The 18,949-nt window shown below is 37.7% G+C and overlaps 1 protein-coding gene across 1 annotated transcript; it reads right to left on the bottom strand.

The window, feature by feature from the left end:
• Positions 1-1,734: 1,734 nt before the first annotated feature.
• On the bottom strand, positions 1,735-17,538 carry LOC110097291 (protein TONSOKU-like). The gene is made up of 9 exons (XM_028698828.1): positions 17,427-17,538; positions 13,677-13,777; positions 13,442-13,565; positions 13,205-13,317; positions 12,431-12,542; positions 7,217-7,321; positions 7,056-7,122; positions 1,946-2,091; positions 1,735-1,852 (listed from the first exon to the last, which is right to left on the bottom strand). Exons 1-8 carry the CDS (start codon positions 17,473-17,475, stop codon positions 2,031-2,033), a joined length of 732 nt encoding a protein of 243 aa, XP_028554661.1. The 5' UTR covers positions 17,476-17,538; the 3' UTR covers positions 1,735-1,852; positions 1,946-2,030.
• Between the last annotated feature and the right edge of the window lie 1,411 nt (positions 17,539-18,949).

The raw sequence follows: 18,949 nt of genomic DNA, 5'->3' as shown, positions 1-18,949 counted from the left end.
CCTACACGGACAACTGTCGGAGATAATTTACATGCGACAACCAAAAGGTTTTGAAAATGCATCTAATTCGGACCATGTCTGCTTACTTCACATGGCTTTATATGGTCTTAAACAAGCACCATGACAGTGGTACAATACGTTCACAAACCACCTTATCTCTCTCGGATTCCAACACAGTCAAGTTGATTCCTCCTTGCTAACATACAAGAAAAATTTAGTTCAAATTTATCTATTAGTATATGTTGATGATTTTTTGATAACAGGTAACTGCAAAAAGGCTGTTTCGGAACTCATAAAACAGCTAAATGCTCGATTCCATCTGAAGCAACTCGGCCTAGCAAATCAGTTTCTCGGCATCTGCATCAAGTATACCTCAAACACTCATTTCTTATCACAAAAATCTTATGCAGCCTCCATACTACAGCAAGCAGGTCTCACGGACTGTAATCCTCTGGCCAACCCGATGACAACTAAGCTTCCGTCTAACATCACTTCTGATCCCACACTTTCTGATCCGATCACGTACAGGCGTATAACAGGATCACTTCAGTACCTTACATTAATGCGCCTAGATATTGCATTTGCTGTTAATATGATTTCACAACATATGCACAATCCGTTACCTAATCATATCTATCTATTAAAATGGATTCTGGTACATTAAAGGAACTCTGGACTTCAGACTTCCTGTCACAAAAACTGATCTACAACTCAGAACGTTCTCCGATGCCGACTGGGCCGGCGATCCCTCATCCCGAAAATCAACCACCAGCTACTGTACATTTCTCGGTCAAACTCTCATCTCCTGGGCTGCCAAGAAACATACTACAGTGGCAGGATCGTCCACCAAATCTGAGTACAGGGCACTAGCTGCTGCCAAATCTGAGTACAAGGCACTAGCTGCTGCCACGGCTGATATAATTTGGATCAAACATCTTCTAACCGATTTCAATTTAGATCTTCCCCCCTCATCCGATCTTTTTTGCGACAATACTTCCACCATCGCCCTCGCAAATAATCCCATCTTCCACGCCAGGACGAAACACAATGAAATAGATCACCGGCTTATACGTGATCATATACAAAACAATCACATCAGACCACTTACTATCAGCTCTGTCGACCAGATCGCTGATATCTTTACCAAGAACTTGACAACACCAAGGTTCCATTATCTTCGGCTCAAACTAACGATAACCAAAGATCCATCAGTTTGAGGAGGCATATTAAGAAGACAAACACAAACACATAATTTGTACCATATCTCTTGTTACAGGATATTAGCCTATCACATTATTACAACTATACTTATATATGTCTTAGTCTATATATAGACACCTAGGTTGTAAGGAAGGGACAATGAATAATAATACTTGCTTCGATTCTTTACTGTACGCCTTCTGCTCTCTTTTCCTTTCTCTGCGTTTCCACAACAACGAATACCAAAAAGATACAGCACGCTGTAAAGCTTAGATGTTAATTCAATAATTTAGCCAACACATGAGAAACATATGCTATGATCATCCAAAAAATAAAATTCAATGAGACACTTGTATTTGTTATTATTCTTTCATGAAAAAGGACCTAAGTTAATTTAATAAGTTTTACTATTCTCAAATAAGCAGGTAAAGTAATTGAAATCCAGCATTTTATTATCTTAATAAGAGAGAAATGTCTGATTTTGTATTATTCATTCATGTTCTTGGATAATGAAAGGTTCTGTGTTCTACAGACCTGCTAAAGCAATAATAATTTGAAGTATTCCACCAAGCCCAAGATGGCATCTGTCCATAATAAGAGATTTAACACTGCATTGTGGATCAGAAAGCATGCATTCCAACGCATAGCAACCCTGTGATACATTTTAACCTCAAAATAAGTATCTGATTAAATTTAGATGTAATATAGGAAATAAAACCAGCCTTTGAAAAGAGAAAGAGAAAACCTCATCACCAATGGAATTTCCTCCAAGATTCAGCTCTACAATATCATTAATCTGAACAATATGTCCACAAATTTTGTCAATAAAATCAGAGGTAATGCAACAGACAGACAGATCCTGTTGAACTCCATTCAACAGAGCTCCAATTCCTGCAAGACAGAGGTAGTGGACATCCGATTATAAGCACAGCTCAAATTATGAAATGTTTGCTTGCTTATCACCTCCCAGCAAGCTAACAATGGCTTCGGCAATGTTAAGCTTGTCACGCAAATCCTGAAATCTAGGTATAGAAAGAGCTTTAGTAAATAGATCAGCTAATTGATCAGTGGTATAAACATGTGAAATGCGAAGCACATTTTTCTGAATTCATTCCTGAACGAAATGGAAATCTATTTCAATATGTTTCGTTCTAGCATGGAAAATATGATTTTTAGCAATGGCTATGGATGATGTATTATCACACATCAGGACTGTCGGCTTGGATGAAAGAATTTGAAATTCCTGTAATAACCTGAGAAGCCAGATAATATCTGTAGCAGCCGTAGCAAGAGCACGATATTCTGCTTCGGTAGACGAACGGGCGACAGTCTTTTGTTTCTTGACTTGCCAAGAAATGATGTTGCTACCGAGAAAAGCACAAAAACTAGTAGTTGATTTTCGGTCAAGAGGGTCACCGGCCCAATCAGAATCTGAATAAGCATGGAAGTCAAGACTTGTTGCAGTAATCGGTAAACCAAATTTAATAGTGCCTTTGATATAACGTAGAAGACGTTTAAGCAATTTGATATCAGTATCATCAGGACTGTGCATATGTTGACATAACTTATTCACAATAAAGGAAATATCCGGACGCGTAAGCATCAAGTATTGTAGAGATCCTACCAAATGTCGGAAAAAGTCTGCTGTAGCGAGATTCAGAGGAATAGCAGTCTTTGTTGGATCAGCAATAACCTTAGACGGAATTGGAGAAGAAATCAGCTTACACTCAGCCATGCCAGCTCGGTGAAGAATAGAGGCTGCATAGTTAGCTTGAGATAAGTGTAAACCATTTGCTGAATAAGAAACCTGCATGCCGAGAAAGTAAGAAATTCTGCCCAGATTCTTCATGCGAAACTTATGGGAAAGACCATTGAGCAGATGATTAATAACAGTTGTATCATTACTAGTAAGCAAGATATCATCAACATATACCAGAATATAGAGAACAGCTGATTGTTTGTTGTAAATTAATAACGAAGGATCAGCAGTACTATGTTTGAAGCCATAAGTAAGCAGGTAAGTTGAAAAGGTCTCAAACCACTGTCGAGGAGATTGTTTCAAGCCATAAATAGACTTCTTGAGAAGACAGACATAATCAGGATGTAAGGAATCCTTAAAACCAGAAGGTTGAGACATATACACAGTATCTTTAAGATGCCCATGAAGGAACGCATTTGAAACATCAAGCTGAAGAATATCCCACTTAAAAGTGGTAGCAACCGAAAGTAAAATTCGAATGGTAGGAAGCTTGGCAACAGGACTAAAAGTTTGAAGATAGACCAAACCATATTGCTGACTGCATCCTTGGGAAACTAGTCGAGCCTTATATCGTGCAATCGTTCCATCAGTTTTCAATTTTGTTTTATAGATCCATTTAGAACCTAAAACATTCTGAGTGGGATGTGGTGGAACTAATATCCACGTTGCTTGCTGTTGAAGTGCATCAAATTCATCTGACACAGCCTTTCTCCAAACCGAATGTTTTACTGCCTCAGTATAAGAAGTTGGATCAGTTCGAATAGAGATTGCATTCATACTGATAATATGTTTAGGTTTAGTCGTCCCAATCCGAAGTCGAGTGATCATTGGGTGGAGAGATGGATTTTGAGGTGATGGTGGACGAGTTACTAAAACAGGGGCTGAATTAGTTGATTCAGAATTTAGTTGTGGCACAGGAACTGTAGTAGATGAAGTTGGAATCGATGGATTTGATACATGTAGAGTAGTAGAACATCCATGTGAAGAATTTATAGAGGAAATAGATTTGCCTGTTGAAACTGTAGGAGTAGAAGATTGTATAATGTAAGGAATAAACATGGAGGGTGGACTATATGAAAATGATACAGTAGATGGAACTATAAGAGAATTGTTGTTTGAGGAGAAAGGAAATATAGTTTCAAAGAATTTCACATGTCGAGATGTGAATATTTTTCCTGTTACAAGATGAAAGCAGTGATAACCTTTTGTGGGAAAAGCATACCCGAGAAAGATACACTGTAATGATTTAGAATGAAATTTGTTTTTAATGAGATGAGGAAGAAGAGGATAACACAAACAACCGAATGTCTTAAGAAATGAATAGTCAGGTGGTTGATCGTAAATTAATTGAAAAGGTGAGGAGGATTTTTTTGAAAGAGAAGGTAAGCAATTTATGAGATAAATTGCAGTCTGTACAGCATGAACCCAAAAATGAGAGGGTAGATTAGCATCATGAAGAATGGCACGAGTCGTTTCAAGAATATGACGATGCTTGCGCTCGGCAACACTGTTTTGTTCTGGTGTATAGGGACAGGTGACTTGATGTAAAATGCCATTTTGAATAAGAAAATTATGAAAATGATGTGATGAGTATTCTCCACCTCCATCAAAGCGTAAACATTTGATTTTTTTTTAAATGTCGTTCAACAAATGCTTTGAACTGATAAAAAACAGACGGTACATCAGATTTAGCTTTTAGAGGATATAGCCAAGAAAAACGACTGAAATCATCCACAAATAATACATAATATTTGAAACCATTTAAAGATATAGTGGACGAAGGTCCCCAAACATCACTATGTATTAAATCTAAAACAGCAGTTGATCTAGAAATAGAAGGAGACAAAGATAACTTGTGACTTTTTGAAAGTTCACAAGAATTACAGTGGAAAATTTTAAAACTAGAAACTAAAGGCAGGTTTGTTGATTTGCATAATTTTTGAAGAACTGGAGTCGACGGGTGGCCCAAACGTCGATGCCAAAGCTGAATTGTAGACGAGGTTGAAGTAAAAGCTGAGTGTGCAGTGGATCTTGGGGAATCAGTATGGATGGGATAGAGGCCTCAACGAGATGGACCGTGAAGGAGAATGTGGTTGGTCTTCAGATCCTTTATTTTGTAGCCAGTGGCATCAAACACAATGGAGCAAGAATTGTCAGTTGTGAGACGATTAACAGAGAGAAGATTTTGAGTTAGATTAGGAACAATATGAAGGGAGGAAAGATGAAGCTTACGGTGAGGGGTTGGAAGTAAACCTTTACCAGTATGAGTAATTGACAGAAGATCTCCATTACCGATCATGACTTGTTGATGTCCAGCATAAGGTTTGGGATTGTAGACTTGAGCAGGATCTGATGTCAAGTGAGAAGTTGCTCCTGTATCCAACAGCCAGTCAGATGACTGCTGTGAGCTATCAGCGGAATACGCAGGTATAGGCGGTGGAAGAGAGAAATCTGCACGATACCAACACTTGAAAGCAGAATGACCACTTTCCCCACAAATTTGACATTCTACAAAAGGCTGTGAGGAAGAAGCACCACGGCCAGATGAGCTGCGGACTCTATAGGGCCGGGAAGAAGAGCGTCCACGATAATTTCGGCCATGTGCTCGACCTCGCTGAGTCGTAAAAGCTTGAACCGGCTTAGAAGAAGGGGTTGTAATGGATATGTCACGGACAGCCTCAGCTGCCAAATTCAGCTCTTCACTACATAGAAGTGAGTAGAAGTCATCCAAACTAATTGGATTCAAATTAATCCTTATGGCTATTTTAAAAGCTTGATAAGCACTTGGTAATCCATTCAGCGTGTACAGTATTATATCCTCCGACGGAAGAGGAGAACTGGATGAACCAATAGCATCAATCTTGCTCTTGATTTCTGATAGATATTGCATCATAGATTTATCCTTCATAGAGATGTGATGAAGTTCATTTTTAAGTTGGAGAATGCGAGAGCGGTTTGTTGATTGTAAACGTCGCTCAATCGTCTGCCAAATCTCCAAGCATGAGTCAAGATTGAGAACGTAGGGAAGAAAAGTTGTAGAAATTGTGGAATATAAAACGGCAGCTAGATTCTGATCAACAAGCAACCAAGTGTAATATTCGGGGTTGGGAACAATTTTTGGATCAGTAGACAGAAATTTCGTGGGTTTTGGTGTAGAACCATCCAAATACCCGTCAAAACCGTTAGCAGTGAAGAGTTTCAGAATTTGAGATTTCCAAAGTGGATAGCTATCGGCAGTAAGTTGAATGTTAAGAACAGATTTGACATTTGTCATTAAAAACTTAAGCTGTGAAGGAATGGCAACATCGGCCATTTTTACAACCGCCAATGTTTGAGAAGAGGTTGAGGATTGAGAAGGAGTCTCCATTAGTAGAATAAAACAAGAAACAGAGTACCAGGAAAAATCAAAACCGGAGGGCACAACAGCTCTGATACCATGTTGAACTCCATTCAACAGAGCTCCAATTCCTGCAATGGAAAAACTAATACATGAATGAGGAAATGGTGAAGAACAGAGTGCAAGCCAAGACTCCTTTTCATATTACTGTTCATCATCTTCTTGCATAGCATCACACCGTATATATCCTATTACTCATGAGTACAATGAATGGTATAGCAGTTAAAAAGGAACGGTGATTAAGAGCTTGTCAGAGTAATAATGGAGGTTCTGCAAGACAGAGGTAGTGGACATCCGATTATAAGCACAGCTCAAATTATGAAATGTCTGCTTGCTTATGAGATCCAACTTCTCCAACTCTTGTGGTCCACAACTTAATGCCTCAGTTAACCTCATTGCCCCGTCCTACATTAACTGAAAAAAGATATTTATGTACTTTGATGGCAGAAGTTCCTGAATATGAAGGGCTTGATAAATGAAATTCACCCACAGCTCCCATACAGGTTCCTCCAAGAAACAATGCAAAAAAACTGGATGACTTGGCAAGATGGAAAAGCCCGTCTACCACAGGCTTGTTTAAACTTATACCAGTAAGACTTAGTTCTGAGAAATTGCGAACCAAATAAGTATTTAAAGAGTCCCACTTAGTATTAAATGAAAACATGCACCATTATCTACAAAGGTCTTTTAGATATATACCATTTCAAAGATAAAAGTTTGGACAGCAGATTAACCATCGTATTTGCAGATATAGGATTATTCTTTCCTGCAAGACTCGTAGATTGAGGGATAATAATTAGATGAAATGATTTGAAAACAAAAAATACATATATTTCTCAAGAGCAAAATTTAAGGTGCACCTATCAAAAGATGAGAAAGCACCGATCCACCATGCAAGCAGTCTGCGAGCTTCTGAATTGTTCTAGACGTTAAAGAGCATTGTTCTATTTTTAAGTTGTAGAGTGCTACAAAATAATACATGAAACTAATATAAGAAGATATTTTACTGGAAAGAGTTTTAAGTCAAATGGTTTGCTACAAATCTGATCAAAATTTTAAAAAAGCATTCACAATAATATGATTTATTCAGAGATATAATTTTATTTGGTCTAAATATATTGGTATTCATCTATTAAATACCAGAACTATCAAAAGTAATCACCATCGGTAAAGATAAAATTGTCAACCACGTTGTAAAAAATTGTCATATGAAACCAAACAAACTTGACATATTATTACGTTGAATGCAAGTCAACTTGCACATAATTGAATATTTCAGATCATTTAGCAAGTAAGATTTTATGATGAATGTGAAGAATCACAACACAGTAATATAATGCAGTCTAAATAATGATGTATGATATCAATTCCCTAATCCAGATGACAATATCTTGACTTTCTTCAATTTCTTAGTTTTATCATGCAATAAACATTTGAGAAAGAAAGTTCATCTATTGAAAGTTTACTAGCCAATTATAAGAATCAACATACCTTGCAACTAAAGAAGCGAACGCCACGAGAGAAGAGAGAACCGGATGAAGGAAGAAGACGAAATTGATTTTCTTGATTAATGACAGTGTACAGTAAAGACCTATAAATAGATTCTAGGAAGTATAGATACACGTGTAACAGCCTGATTGGTGGATTCCTAATAAAGCGTTTAATACATGTTTAATTATGCTAATATCCCCCCTCAAACGAACGGATCTGAGCTGATGGTGAGTTTGTCCCGGAGCTTTTTGAAGCGCGGTGTAGACAGAGGCTTGGTAAAGATATCAACTACCTGATCTTCAGTTTTGATCGGAACGAGCCTTAGATGATGGTTGATGATGTGTTCTCGGACAAATATGTGGTCGATCTCGATGTGTTTGGTTCGAGCGTGATAGACGGGATTGGTGGCTAAGGCGATGGCTGAAGTGTTGTCGCAGTGTAGAGCCACCGGATCTTCATGAGTAATACAAAAATCAGAGAGCAGTCACTTGAGCCATATAGTGTCGTCAACGGCGGAGGCAAGAGCTCTGTATTCTGATTCCGTTGAGGACCGGGATACCGTCGTTTGTTTCTTTACTGTCCAGGAAACCAGCGTTGATCCAAGAAAGGTACATAACCCGAAGTTGATTTTCGAGTTATTGGATCGCTTGCCCAGTCGGCATCGGAGAAGGAGGTGAGTTGTAGGTCCGATTTCAGAATCGGAAGACCAAAGTTCGTTGTTCCTTGAAGATACTGAATTAGTCTTTTGAGGAGAAAAACGTGATCCGACTGCGGAGCATGCATATGTTGTGATAGTGTGTTGACGGCGTATGCGATATCTGGTCGAGTAATAGTTAGATATTGCAGAGCGCCGGTGATCTGGCGATATGTTCTGGGATCGGCCAAGTTAGCGGAATCCTTTACGGTGTTGGCCGAAAGCTTGGTGCAGGATGGATTAGCTGCAAGGTTGCAGTTAGTTAGATTTGCTTGTTGGATAATGGAAAGTGCATACGATTCTTGTGATAGAAAGTACTTATCTTGCGTGTGTTGAATTCGGATGCCGAGAAAGTGATTTGCTGTTCCGAGATGTTTTAGTGCAAATGTTTGATTGAGTTGGTGAAGAAACTGTGAAATAGCGTCATCGTCGGAACCGGTGAGAAGAATATCGTCCACGTAGATGAGTAAGAACATTTTTGTCGACCTTGATTGAAGATAAGGAGGGAGGGATCTGCTTTGCTCGGGTAGAAGCCGAATCGAAGCAGGTGATTGCATAATGTAGTATATCATTGCCTTGGAGCCTGTTTAAGACCATACAATGCTTTCCGTAGAAGGCATACATGATCAGGTTGTGTTGTATCTTCAAATCCTTTGGGCTGCCTCATGTATACGGTTTCTTGGATGTCGCCGTGAAGAAAAGCGTTCTCGACGTCTAATTGGTGTATTTTCCAGTCGTTATGAAGAGCGATAGTGAAGAGTACTCGAATTGTAGGTAGTTTGGCTACCGTGCTGAAGGTCTCAACGTAGTCGAGTCCAAATTCTTGTTGGTTGCCCTGTGCTACCAGCCGTGCCTTATACCAAGCGACGGTTCCGTCAGAATGGAATTTTCTGCGATATGTCCATTTACATCCCAGGATTTGTTTGTTCGGAGGCGCAGGAACCAGTTGCCATGTATCTTGCTTTTGGAGTGCTACGAAATCGACAGCCATGGCATTGCGCCACTCATGTGTTTTATTGGCTTCGGAGTAGCTGGTAGGATCCTGCTGAGAAAATTGGTTGTGAAGAAGGTTTAAGCGGATGACTGGCTTCAGAGATCCTGTTTTGGCACGAGTTAGCATAGGATGCCGAGCTGCGGATTTGCTAGAGTTTAATTGGGAGTTGTCCGTCTGGGAGTTGGCTATCGGAGAGCAGGTAGGAGAGTTGAATGGCAGTGGTAGATTGCCCGTGAGAGAGTTTGAAGAATCATTCGACATGGTTGGTTGATTTGTAGAGACCTGCTGCAGAGTTGAGGACGGTATTAGAAATGAGGGAGGCAAAATAGTGGGAGGAGGGGAATTAGTTGAACGAGAGTTAGAGAAAGGAAAAGAATTTTCTATAAATTGGACGTGACAAGAGATGATGATCCTGTTAGTTGCTTTATTTAAGCACTTGTAGCCTTTATAGTTATTGGCGTAGCGAAGGAAAACGCAGGATACAGAGTTGGGTTGCAGCTTGTGCGAGAGTGCTTTGGTAGAAGGGGGAAACACTCGCATCCAAAGGTACGAAGGTTGTTGTAGTCGGGTTCACTGTTGAACATGAGCAGTATTGGAGGGGTGTTGTTGGTCGTGGGTGTCGGCATCCGATTGATGAGGTGAGCAGCCGTCAGGATCACATCTGGCCAATATTGAGGAGGCATATACGCAGTGTGTAGCAAGGTTCTGGCCATGTCGACTAGGTGTCGGTGTTTTCGTTCGGCAACGCCGTTCTGTTCGGGCGTATAGGGGCAGGAGAGTTGATGATGAATTCCTTTGGACTGAAGGAAGTTCTGGAACTGGTGATTGACGAATTCGGAGCCGCCGTCGGTGCGCACCACCTGAACTTGGTGAGAAGTTTGTTTTTCAATGAATTTATAAAATTAGTGAATATGATCGGAACGTCAGTTTTAGCATAAAACGGAAAAACCCAAATGTATCGAGAATAATCATCAACAATGAGCAAATAATAGCGGGATCCTTGTATTGAAGAAACCGGGGAAGGTCCCCATATGTCCGAATGTAGCATAGAAAGAGGAGTTCTTTTTCGGGTTACAGAGTGAGGAAAGCTCAACTTGTGGCTTTTACAAATTTTACAAGAAGTGCAGCTATTATTTGTATTCTTTATGTGCAAGGTCGGATAGTCCTGAGAGATTTGATCAAGTAGCGTTGATGGGGATGACCCAAGTGTTCGTGCCAATTTGGAGAACGATGCTGACTGGTAGCGAGAGCCAGTTGATTTTCCGCAGGATTCTTGATCGAAATGGGATAGAGGCCGGCCTTGCAGGGACCGCGAAGGAGAATTCTGTTAGTCTGCAAATCTTTCATCAAGAAACCATGAGGTTCAAATGTAATAGAGATGTTATTTTCACATACAAGTTTGGAAATCGAAATTAGATTGTGAGAAATAGCGGGTATGTGAAGTAGATTAGATAATAGCAGCTTACGCTCAGGGGTAGGAAGAAGTCCCGTGCCAGAGTGCGCGATGGGAACTGATCTTCCATCCCCAACCATGACACTGTCGGTGTCGTGATAGGCTGACGGTTGAGCAAGGTTTTCATTACCGTTCGTCATGTGAGTCGAGGCGCCGGAGTCGAGATACCACTCTGAGGAAGACGAGTCAGCTGTGGCGATCAGAGCTTGGCTATTTGTTGTCGACTAAGGGGAGGGAGTGACATAGTTTGGATTATGTCGGTGTCAGCAAACGTCTGCGGAGTGACCGCGTTTGGTACAGATTTGACAGACCAGAGCTGATTTTGAGCCTATTTGACGGAAGACGTGGGTGGTTGCTGGGAGCGTCCACGACCACGTCGTCCACGTCTGCGGTTGGTGTATAAAGCGGTGTGATTGTCAGCTACCGTAGAGAACCGCTGGGAGTCTTGACGAAGGTGTATTTCTTCACTAGTGAGCATGGCATAAAGACTGTCTAAAGACAGTGGGGATTGCAGAGTCCGAATTGCAGTTTTGAAAGGTTGGTAGGGAGGTGGGAGACCATTGAGTATGTGAAGAATGATATCTTCGTTGTCCAGTTGACAGCTGGCGGAGATGATCATATCAATGGTTTTCTTGATTTTCATAAGGTAATCTTGCATTGAAATGTTGCGCGTTGAGATGTTTTGGAGCTCATTTTTGAGCTGCATCACCTTAGAACGATTTGCTAATTGAAATCGTGTTTGAAGCGCGCTCCAGATTTCGTAGCTGGATTCAAGATGCATAACGTAGGGGATGACAGAGGCAGAGATGGTTGAGGAGATTGCGGCGGCGAGATTTCTGTCGGTGAGAAACCATTTGGAAGCATCAGAATCTGGATCCGATTGGGCTTGATCAGCGGAGAACAAGGGAGGAGAATCAAGAAACGATTCAAAGCCGTTGGCCTTGAAAAGTTTGAAGATCTGATTTCTCCAGATTGGGTAGTTATCCATGGAAAGTTGGTGGGGAACAAGAGATTTTAGATTGGATATGATGAATTTGAGAGAGGGACAGAGAAGAGGCTTATCGGAAGTGTCGCCGATGGCCGCCGTTGTGCGAGAGGAAGCTGCGGCAGAGGCAGAGGAAGCCATGAAAGGTCTCAAGGATGGACCGCTTCTGATACCATAAAGAAGCGAACGCCACGAGAGAAGAGAGAACCGGATGAAGGAAGAAGATGAAATTGATTTTCTTGATTAATGACAGTGTACAGTAAAGACCTATAAATAGATTCTAGGAAGTATAGATACACGTGTAACAGCCTGATTGGTGGATTCCTAATAAAGCGTTTAATACATGTTTAATTATGCTAATAGCAACCACCGGATTTCATAATAGATTGGACATTTCAATATTAATCCAAAATTGTTAAAACAAACAACAGCTTGAAAAAAATATATTTTTTGAAACCTTGACAATTTTCAAGGATGGTAGAAAGGTATGAATTGCAAGCATCCGTGAGACGATTCTGAGATAGATTAAGCACTTCAAGACGTTTGAACATGACTGGGCATTCACATATCTGTTCATAAAGACAAATACTTCTCAAGAAAAGGAAAAACAATTTTGAGTTCAAGTAATATAAATTTTAACCTTAGTTGCAGATTTCTTGTGAAAAAGGTATGAAATAACAACAACAACAACATCATCATCAAGCCTTTATCCCACTACGTGGGGTCGGCTACATGAATCTTTTTTCTCCATTGTGTCCTATTAAAGGTCAAATTCTCGTTTAAATCTAATAAATAAAGGTCATTCCTAATATTTTCTAACCAAGTCTTTTTAGGTCTGCCTCTATCTTTCTTAACATAAGTCAAATCTAATACCTCTACTCTCCTAACCGGGTCATTGGAAGGCCGCCGTTTTATGTGACCAAACCATCTAAGGCGACTCTCACTAATCTTATCTTCTACTGGAGCTAGTCCAACCTTTTTACGTATATGCTCATTTCATATTCTATCTCTAAGGGTAAAGCCACTCATCGAGCATCCTCGTCTCTACCACACTTAACTTAGTATTATGCTTCTCTTTTAATGGCCAACATAAAAAGGTATGAAATAAAATAAAATAAAAATTTGACAGCTTATTTGACTTTTTAAAGTTTTAATTTATGAAAACAGCATATATATCGGCATCAGAACATGCCTACATGAATCCAACTGTTGAAGCTGGTAACATAAAAACCTCGAATAAAGCAGTTGGACCAAACCGATTGCAATGCAAATCCAGAGTTAGACCACCATATTTTTGGTTTGAAGAGGTAAAAATCTGTTGGATTTTTTCCATTGTCTCGTTTCCTGTAAGGCAACAAAATAGTGAAAAGTCGCAGCGCAACTTCATAATAAAGATCGTGTGCAGTAACATCGTACAAAACCAGTTATGAAATTGTCTACACTAGCAAAGCAACATTAGAGAACATACCTAAGGAATTATAAGAAATGTCTAATAGTGCAACTGTTTTGTGGACCTCAAGTGCATGTAAGAAAGACAATATTGATCTATCCTGTAAGACACAATCTGATACAATGACTTCATCTTCTGAAACCTAATGCAAGCTTAAAAAGATAAGCGATCCACCTCATTTGTCATAGTTGTATTAATTAATTCAAAACAAATGTAAAAGGAAACTTCAAAATATTCTTACCAAGGTACTTACCTCCAAATTATACAATTTTTTCAGCAACTTATGACTAGGTGCTTCAGTCGACTTATCACAGAAATCCATATACAACTTCATAAGGCGTTTTGGCACCCATTCTATAAAAGAAAAATCGAGCATTATCCAAACCGGAAAGCACATGCTAAGAAAGAATTAAATTATGTAGAATTGCTCCAAAAGGAACATAATGCCTCACAAATGTTCCATATTATTTTTTATATTCAATTTTTTTATTTTTGAAAGACCAACAATTCATATATCCACTGTAAAAACCCAAAAATACGAAATGTGTTTGAAGAGGTAAATGTTGTAAGAAAAATGAATTTATGTTTGAACTAGAGCACAACGGCGTTGTGTGCTGGAGTGATGCGGTGCTAGGTTTGAGAGCATAGTAGTGCTAGAAAATACAGTTGCGGTGCATGGGTCTGTGTTCTACAATAATTCTAGATTTAACATGCAGCATTGCGGTGTTGGGACTGAGCACTGTGGCGCTCCGCTACTAATTGAGTTTTTATATATATTTAAATTCTCATATCCTAAGCATTAAGCACCAAGCAACTCCCTCAGCCGAGCTCGTTGCGCAAGGAAGAGAGGGAAAGGGAGGAGAGAGAAGGTTGTTCGAGGCTTTTTCTTCTGTCTATTTTGTTCGAAAATTTCTAGTCACAGTAAGTAACACAATTCTCATTTTAGTTTTCAAAGATTTTGAGTTTGACAAATTTATTTTCTCCTAAATTGATAAAAATGTATTTTCTCCTTATTTATTGAATATTTATTATGTAACTTTTTATATATGATAGATTTGAATATTATAAACATTTTGACTATAACATTATTGAATTTTACCATATATAATAAAAATTAAGATTTTTTAAAGCTTTAGGTTGATATACAGATTTTTTTTCATTTTATATAACTGAGCATTTCATGTTGCATTTCATATATTAAAATGCATTTTGTGAAAGCAAGGAAGGCTGACTATCAACACTATAAATTAATATGAGTTGACTTTTAAAATATAATACACTGTGCAGGAGGGTGGGTTGACAGACTTTCTTTTAAAGATGATTGTGATGTTACCCCGATTGTAGCCTGTAACAGATGACCGATAATGCTGACGGACAGAGGGTGATGAATTTTAATGATAAAAGATGAAATATAATGTTAATAATATAATGATGCAGTGAATAAAAAAGAAAGGATTAAAACATCACATTAAAATTGGATGTTCTGCTTTGCTGAACTTTATACTAAATCATATATTATTGTATTCATATATTACTATCATTGACATATGTCACTGATAGATAGGATAGCATAAGAATTGATACATATAGTGATTATATAATATATAACATAGATAAGGTGGATGACATTAGCATGGACACTTGTATACTTACGATTCATCTATAGACTCACGCATGATTTCAGTATCAATGAGTTACTTTTTATTGTACAGATTTACTGTTCTACTGCTTTTATTATCCTACTGATACAGATACTAATTATTATTTCTAATTATCGATGCATTTATAGTTTCGTACAAATGTTGATGTACGGATTTAAGCGTAATGATTCCTACTTTTTATTATTAATCATATTGGATCGCACTAGTGGTGACTGATCATTGATGAGATTGAAAGTTATTAACTAGATTGACTAAACTGAGCATGCATATTGACTCTTCTTGCCTTGAGTTGAAAGCTTTGGTGAGTTTGGATTTCTGCTAGGCTTTTTAGTTGATTATGTGAATTTTAATGATTTCATATCAGGGAAGAGGTCGAGATCAGTTAAAGTGAGTGACGAAGATCCTCTGATTTCTTTTGGTTTTGTTTGTAATTTCTTTTATTCTTTTGTAGTCAGGAGTTTATGATAGAGTGTATATTGTACTGATTCCTAGCTGGTGTAAATGAAATTTTGTTGAATGAATATAATGAAATATTATGGTGTATATGATTATTAGTTGATTCCGCTTGATATATAGATTTATATTGATGATTTATAAAAGCTTTTGTTGGTAAATAATTAAAAAGATTAAAATGGACAATTCTTCCAAATATGATCTTGGGGTACCACACCCACACCCACACCCACATGATTGATCTTAAATAAAAATATAAAATATAAAATAAACTAAAATTCATTTAATTAAGCATCCATTTCATTGTTTAATCAAATGCTTACAATATTAAGTAATAAATGGCCACCACAATGTCATACAACGTTCCTTTTATATATGAGAAGTTGTCCAAAACAAATGAATTCCATAAGAATTCCAAACTATCATAACATAACATGACACTCCCTCCCTTTCTCCCTCCTTCAATATCTACATGTAGAAACATATATATATATTTTTATATATCAAAGATTAAAAAAGGAAAACCAATAACAACAATTAAATAAAGTCCCTTGACCCTCAAGTAAAGCTTGAGCCGCATAATTGAATTTACTTGTTATAATATAGAAAAGATGGCAGAATATCTACCTAATAACAACAATTAAATAAATTTGAAGAATATGTATCTTAAAATATCGAATAAAGGAAACAAATCATAAGTATTTATAAAATGGACACCAAATTTAAGATATCAGATACATGGCATAGATGCATAGATTAAATGGGGTATCAAAATATAATCTTAGTTAAGTCAAGATTAAAAAATATAGTTATAATAAAACCAATCAAACATATCACCAATGGCATATTAACTATCTCCATATATATGACAAGGATCAAGTTAATCATAATCATTATCATTATTGGTGCATATAACTTAATTGGATCCATATGTCAAGGAGTAATTAAGTTCATCATCGTCATCATCAATATCATCATAATTAGCCTTAGCCTAACTAGTTAGATGCCTAAGACCAATTTAAGGAATAAAAAAGTAAAAAAAAAAATTCAGTATACTTTAGCTTTATCAAAATAGCATAAAGGTTTAAAATTCTACTTATTAGATTTTAAAAGGTAAATGAAGTATTCGATCTCATATTTAATCAAGAGGTGTGTGAAACATGCACCTAATCCAAGTTGAGGAAAAGATGGATTTGAGAAAAAATATCAAAATGATACTTTGATTATATCTATGAGGTCATTTTAATCCAAAATTACAAATGTGATCAATTTAATCCTTTCACTCTTCATATATGATCTAAAATAATACCTCTGTAGAATTATTTTAGATTAGATTTGAAAGGTCAATGGACGTCCATTTTGGATCAGATTTGACGAGCCAAGGGAAAAATTGGGCATATTAGATGGTCTAAGGTTAAAACGGCCTCCCATAAATAACCCCAAGAATAGTTCAATTTTTTTCTCAATGGTCCCTAAACTTAATGAAGCATAAGCTCTGATTGTTGGGATCAGGCTGAGAATCACAAGCTTCAACACTAAAAGCATGAAGTTCAAATGCATCTACATATATCATACAAAGCTGGAAGAGAGTGAATATCTGATCTTTCCAAATTAACACCCTTCAAACGCATCATAAAATAAGCTTTATCCTATTTGCTTAATGGTTTTTTTACTTCAAATACCGAAGTGGAAAGAAGTTTCTTTAATTAACGAGGAGCATTTTAAGTGGCCGTAAACAGCAGAAAATCGTTTAGGTCAAACAAGTGAACTTTTTTGTTTTTCCCTTTTTGGAGTTCTGTGAGGAGAAGTGAAGATTTGAGGGAGAGCGTAACGAGTAAATATAGGAAGTACCAATATTCAAATGATTAGTTAATGTTATAAATTCTCACCATTTATAACAGCTTCAATGCAAACCTTTTGCGAAAGTAGGTTTTTCATATCTTCGGTTGTTTCCTGAGAGCGTAGATCTTTCCCACAGCAGACTAGCTGGTGAATCACAGGAACAAGGACCTAAATATTACAGTTCAATTAGTGAAATAAAATAACGTTCTTACAACACCTGAACATTGAAACAAAAAAATGATAAAACATAAGCTTGAACTCTGAATTCAAAATTTAATTATATATATGTGACGATCTAAGTTTGCATAATCCCCAATAGCTAAGTCTATAAGTTATGAGCAATAGAAAGCACTTGAAAGATCATTAAGTCCTTTGTTAGGCAAGTTTTGTTTTACAGGTTGATTTTGGGTTTTCGGGTCAACCCGACCCGATTTTAGAAATGGGTCAGAAAATGAAACCCAAGCCTGACCCATCTGGCAAGCGGGTCGACTTGAACACAAAATTTTGTAGGTCGGGTTTCGGGTCGGGTCAAATACTGACACCCATAGCTCTAGTGGTAAATAAAACTAGTGAGTGTTGCCTTAGATGGTTTGTTAACATAGAACGTTGGCCTTTTGATGGAACTTTTATTACGTCCTCTGACCGGACGTAGCTCTACGTCCGATCAGAGGATTGTTACTCGATTTTTGCTCGGTATTTGGTCGGTATTGTTAGGTATTGTTTGGTAATAACGAGGAATACCGCTCTATGAAGACCAATACCGAGTTTTTTTAGAAAAACTCGATATTTTTTGGTATTACTCTGTATTGCTCGGTATTTTGTCTTCACATAATGATATTAATTTCTCATTATTGTTGGTATTACTCGGTATTTCTCATTTTGTGCCTGCGATCTTAGTGCCAGCCGAACGTAGCTCTACGTATGTTCACCGGACCAAATAAAAGTTCCTTTTGATGACCTTGTTAGGAGAGCAGATGTATTAGATCCTGCATATATTAAGATAAGTAGTAGACATAAAAAGACTTGGTTAGAAAGTATTAAAAATGACATTTTTTTATTAAATTTAAATGAGTATTTAATTCTTAATAAGACGTAATGGAGACTACTCTTGCAAAAACTCAACCCAACGACCATGACGGGCATTGAGTTTATTTTGCAAATTAATGTATCGCAAGGCTTCATGATCCGAGAATATCATAAATTCATGTGGCAACAAGTAGTGTCTCCAATATCTAAGGGATTGAATGATCGCATAGAACTCCTTGTCGTAGGTAGAATATCGTTGACGGATATCATTTAACTTCTCGATGAAATAAGCAACGGGGTGTCCTTCTTGTGATAAAACTCCTCCAATACTTATGCCAGAAGCATCACAAGTTAATTCAAACACCTTAGAAAAATCTGGTAGATGCATTACAGGGGCCTCTATAATTTTCCTCTTAATTTCTTCAAAATCTCTAGAGGCATGTGTAGTCCAAATGAATTCTCCCTTATTGAGGCAATCAGTTATAGAGGCTACGATAGTGCTAAAACTCCTAATGAATCTCTGATAAAAGGTGGCTAATCCATG

The sequence above is a fragment of the Dendrobium catenatum genome, unplaced genomic scaffold (assembly GCF_001605985.2).
Source record: "Dendrobium catenatum unplaced genomic scaffold, ASM160598v2 fragScaff_scaffold_1157, whole genome shotgun sequence".
NCBI lineage: Eukaryota > Viridiplantae > Streptophyta > Magnoliopsida > Asparagales > Orchidaceae > Dendrobium > Dendrobium catenatum.
This window is presented reverse-complemented; position numbering and strand designations above follow the sequence as displayed.

Coding starts and splice junctions, on each gene's coding strand:
- LOC110097291 (XM_028698828.1), bottom strand. CDS start 17,475: ATGAAAAACCTACTTTCGCAAAAGGTTTGCATTGAAGCTGTTATAAAT. Junction 13,566..13,676: donor AAAAATTGTATAATTTGGAG/GTAAGTACCTTG, acceptor AGCTTGCATTAG/GTTTCAGAAGATGAAGTCAT. Junction 2,092..7,055: donor AAACTTTTATCTTTGAAATG/GTATATATCTAA, acceptor TCTGTCTTGCAG/GAATTGGAGCTCTGTTGAAT.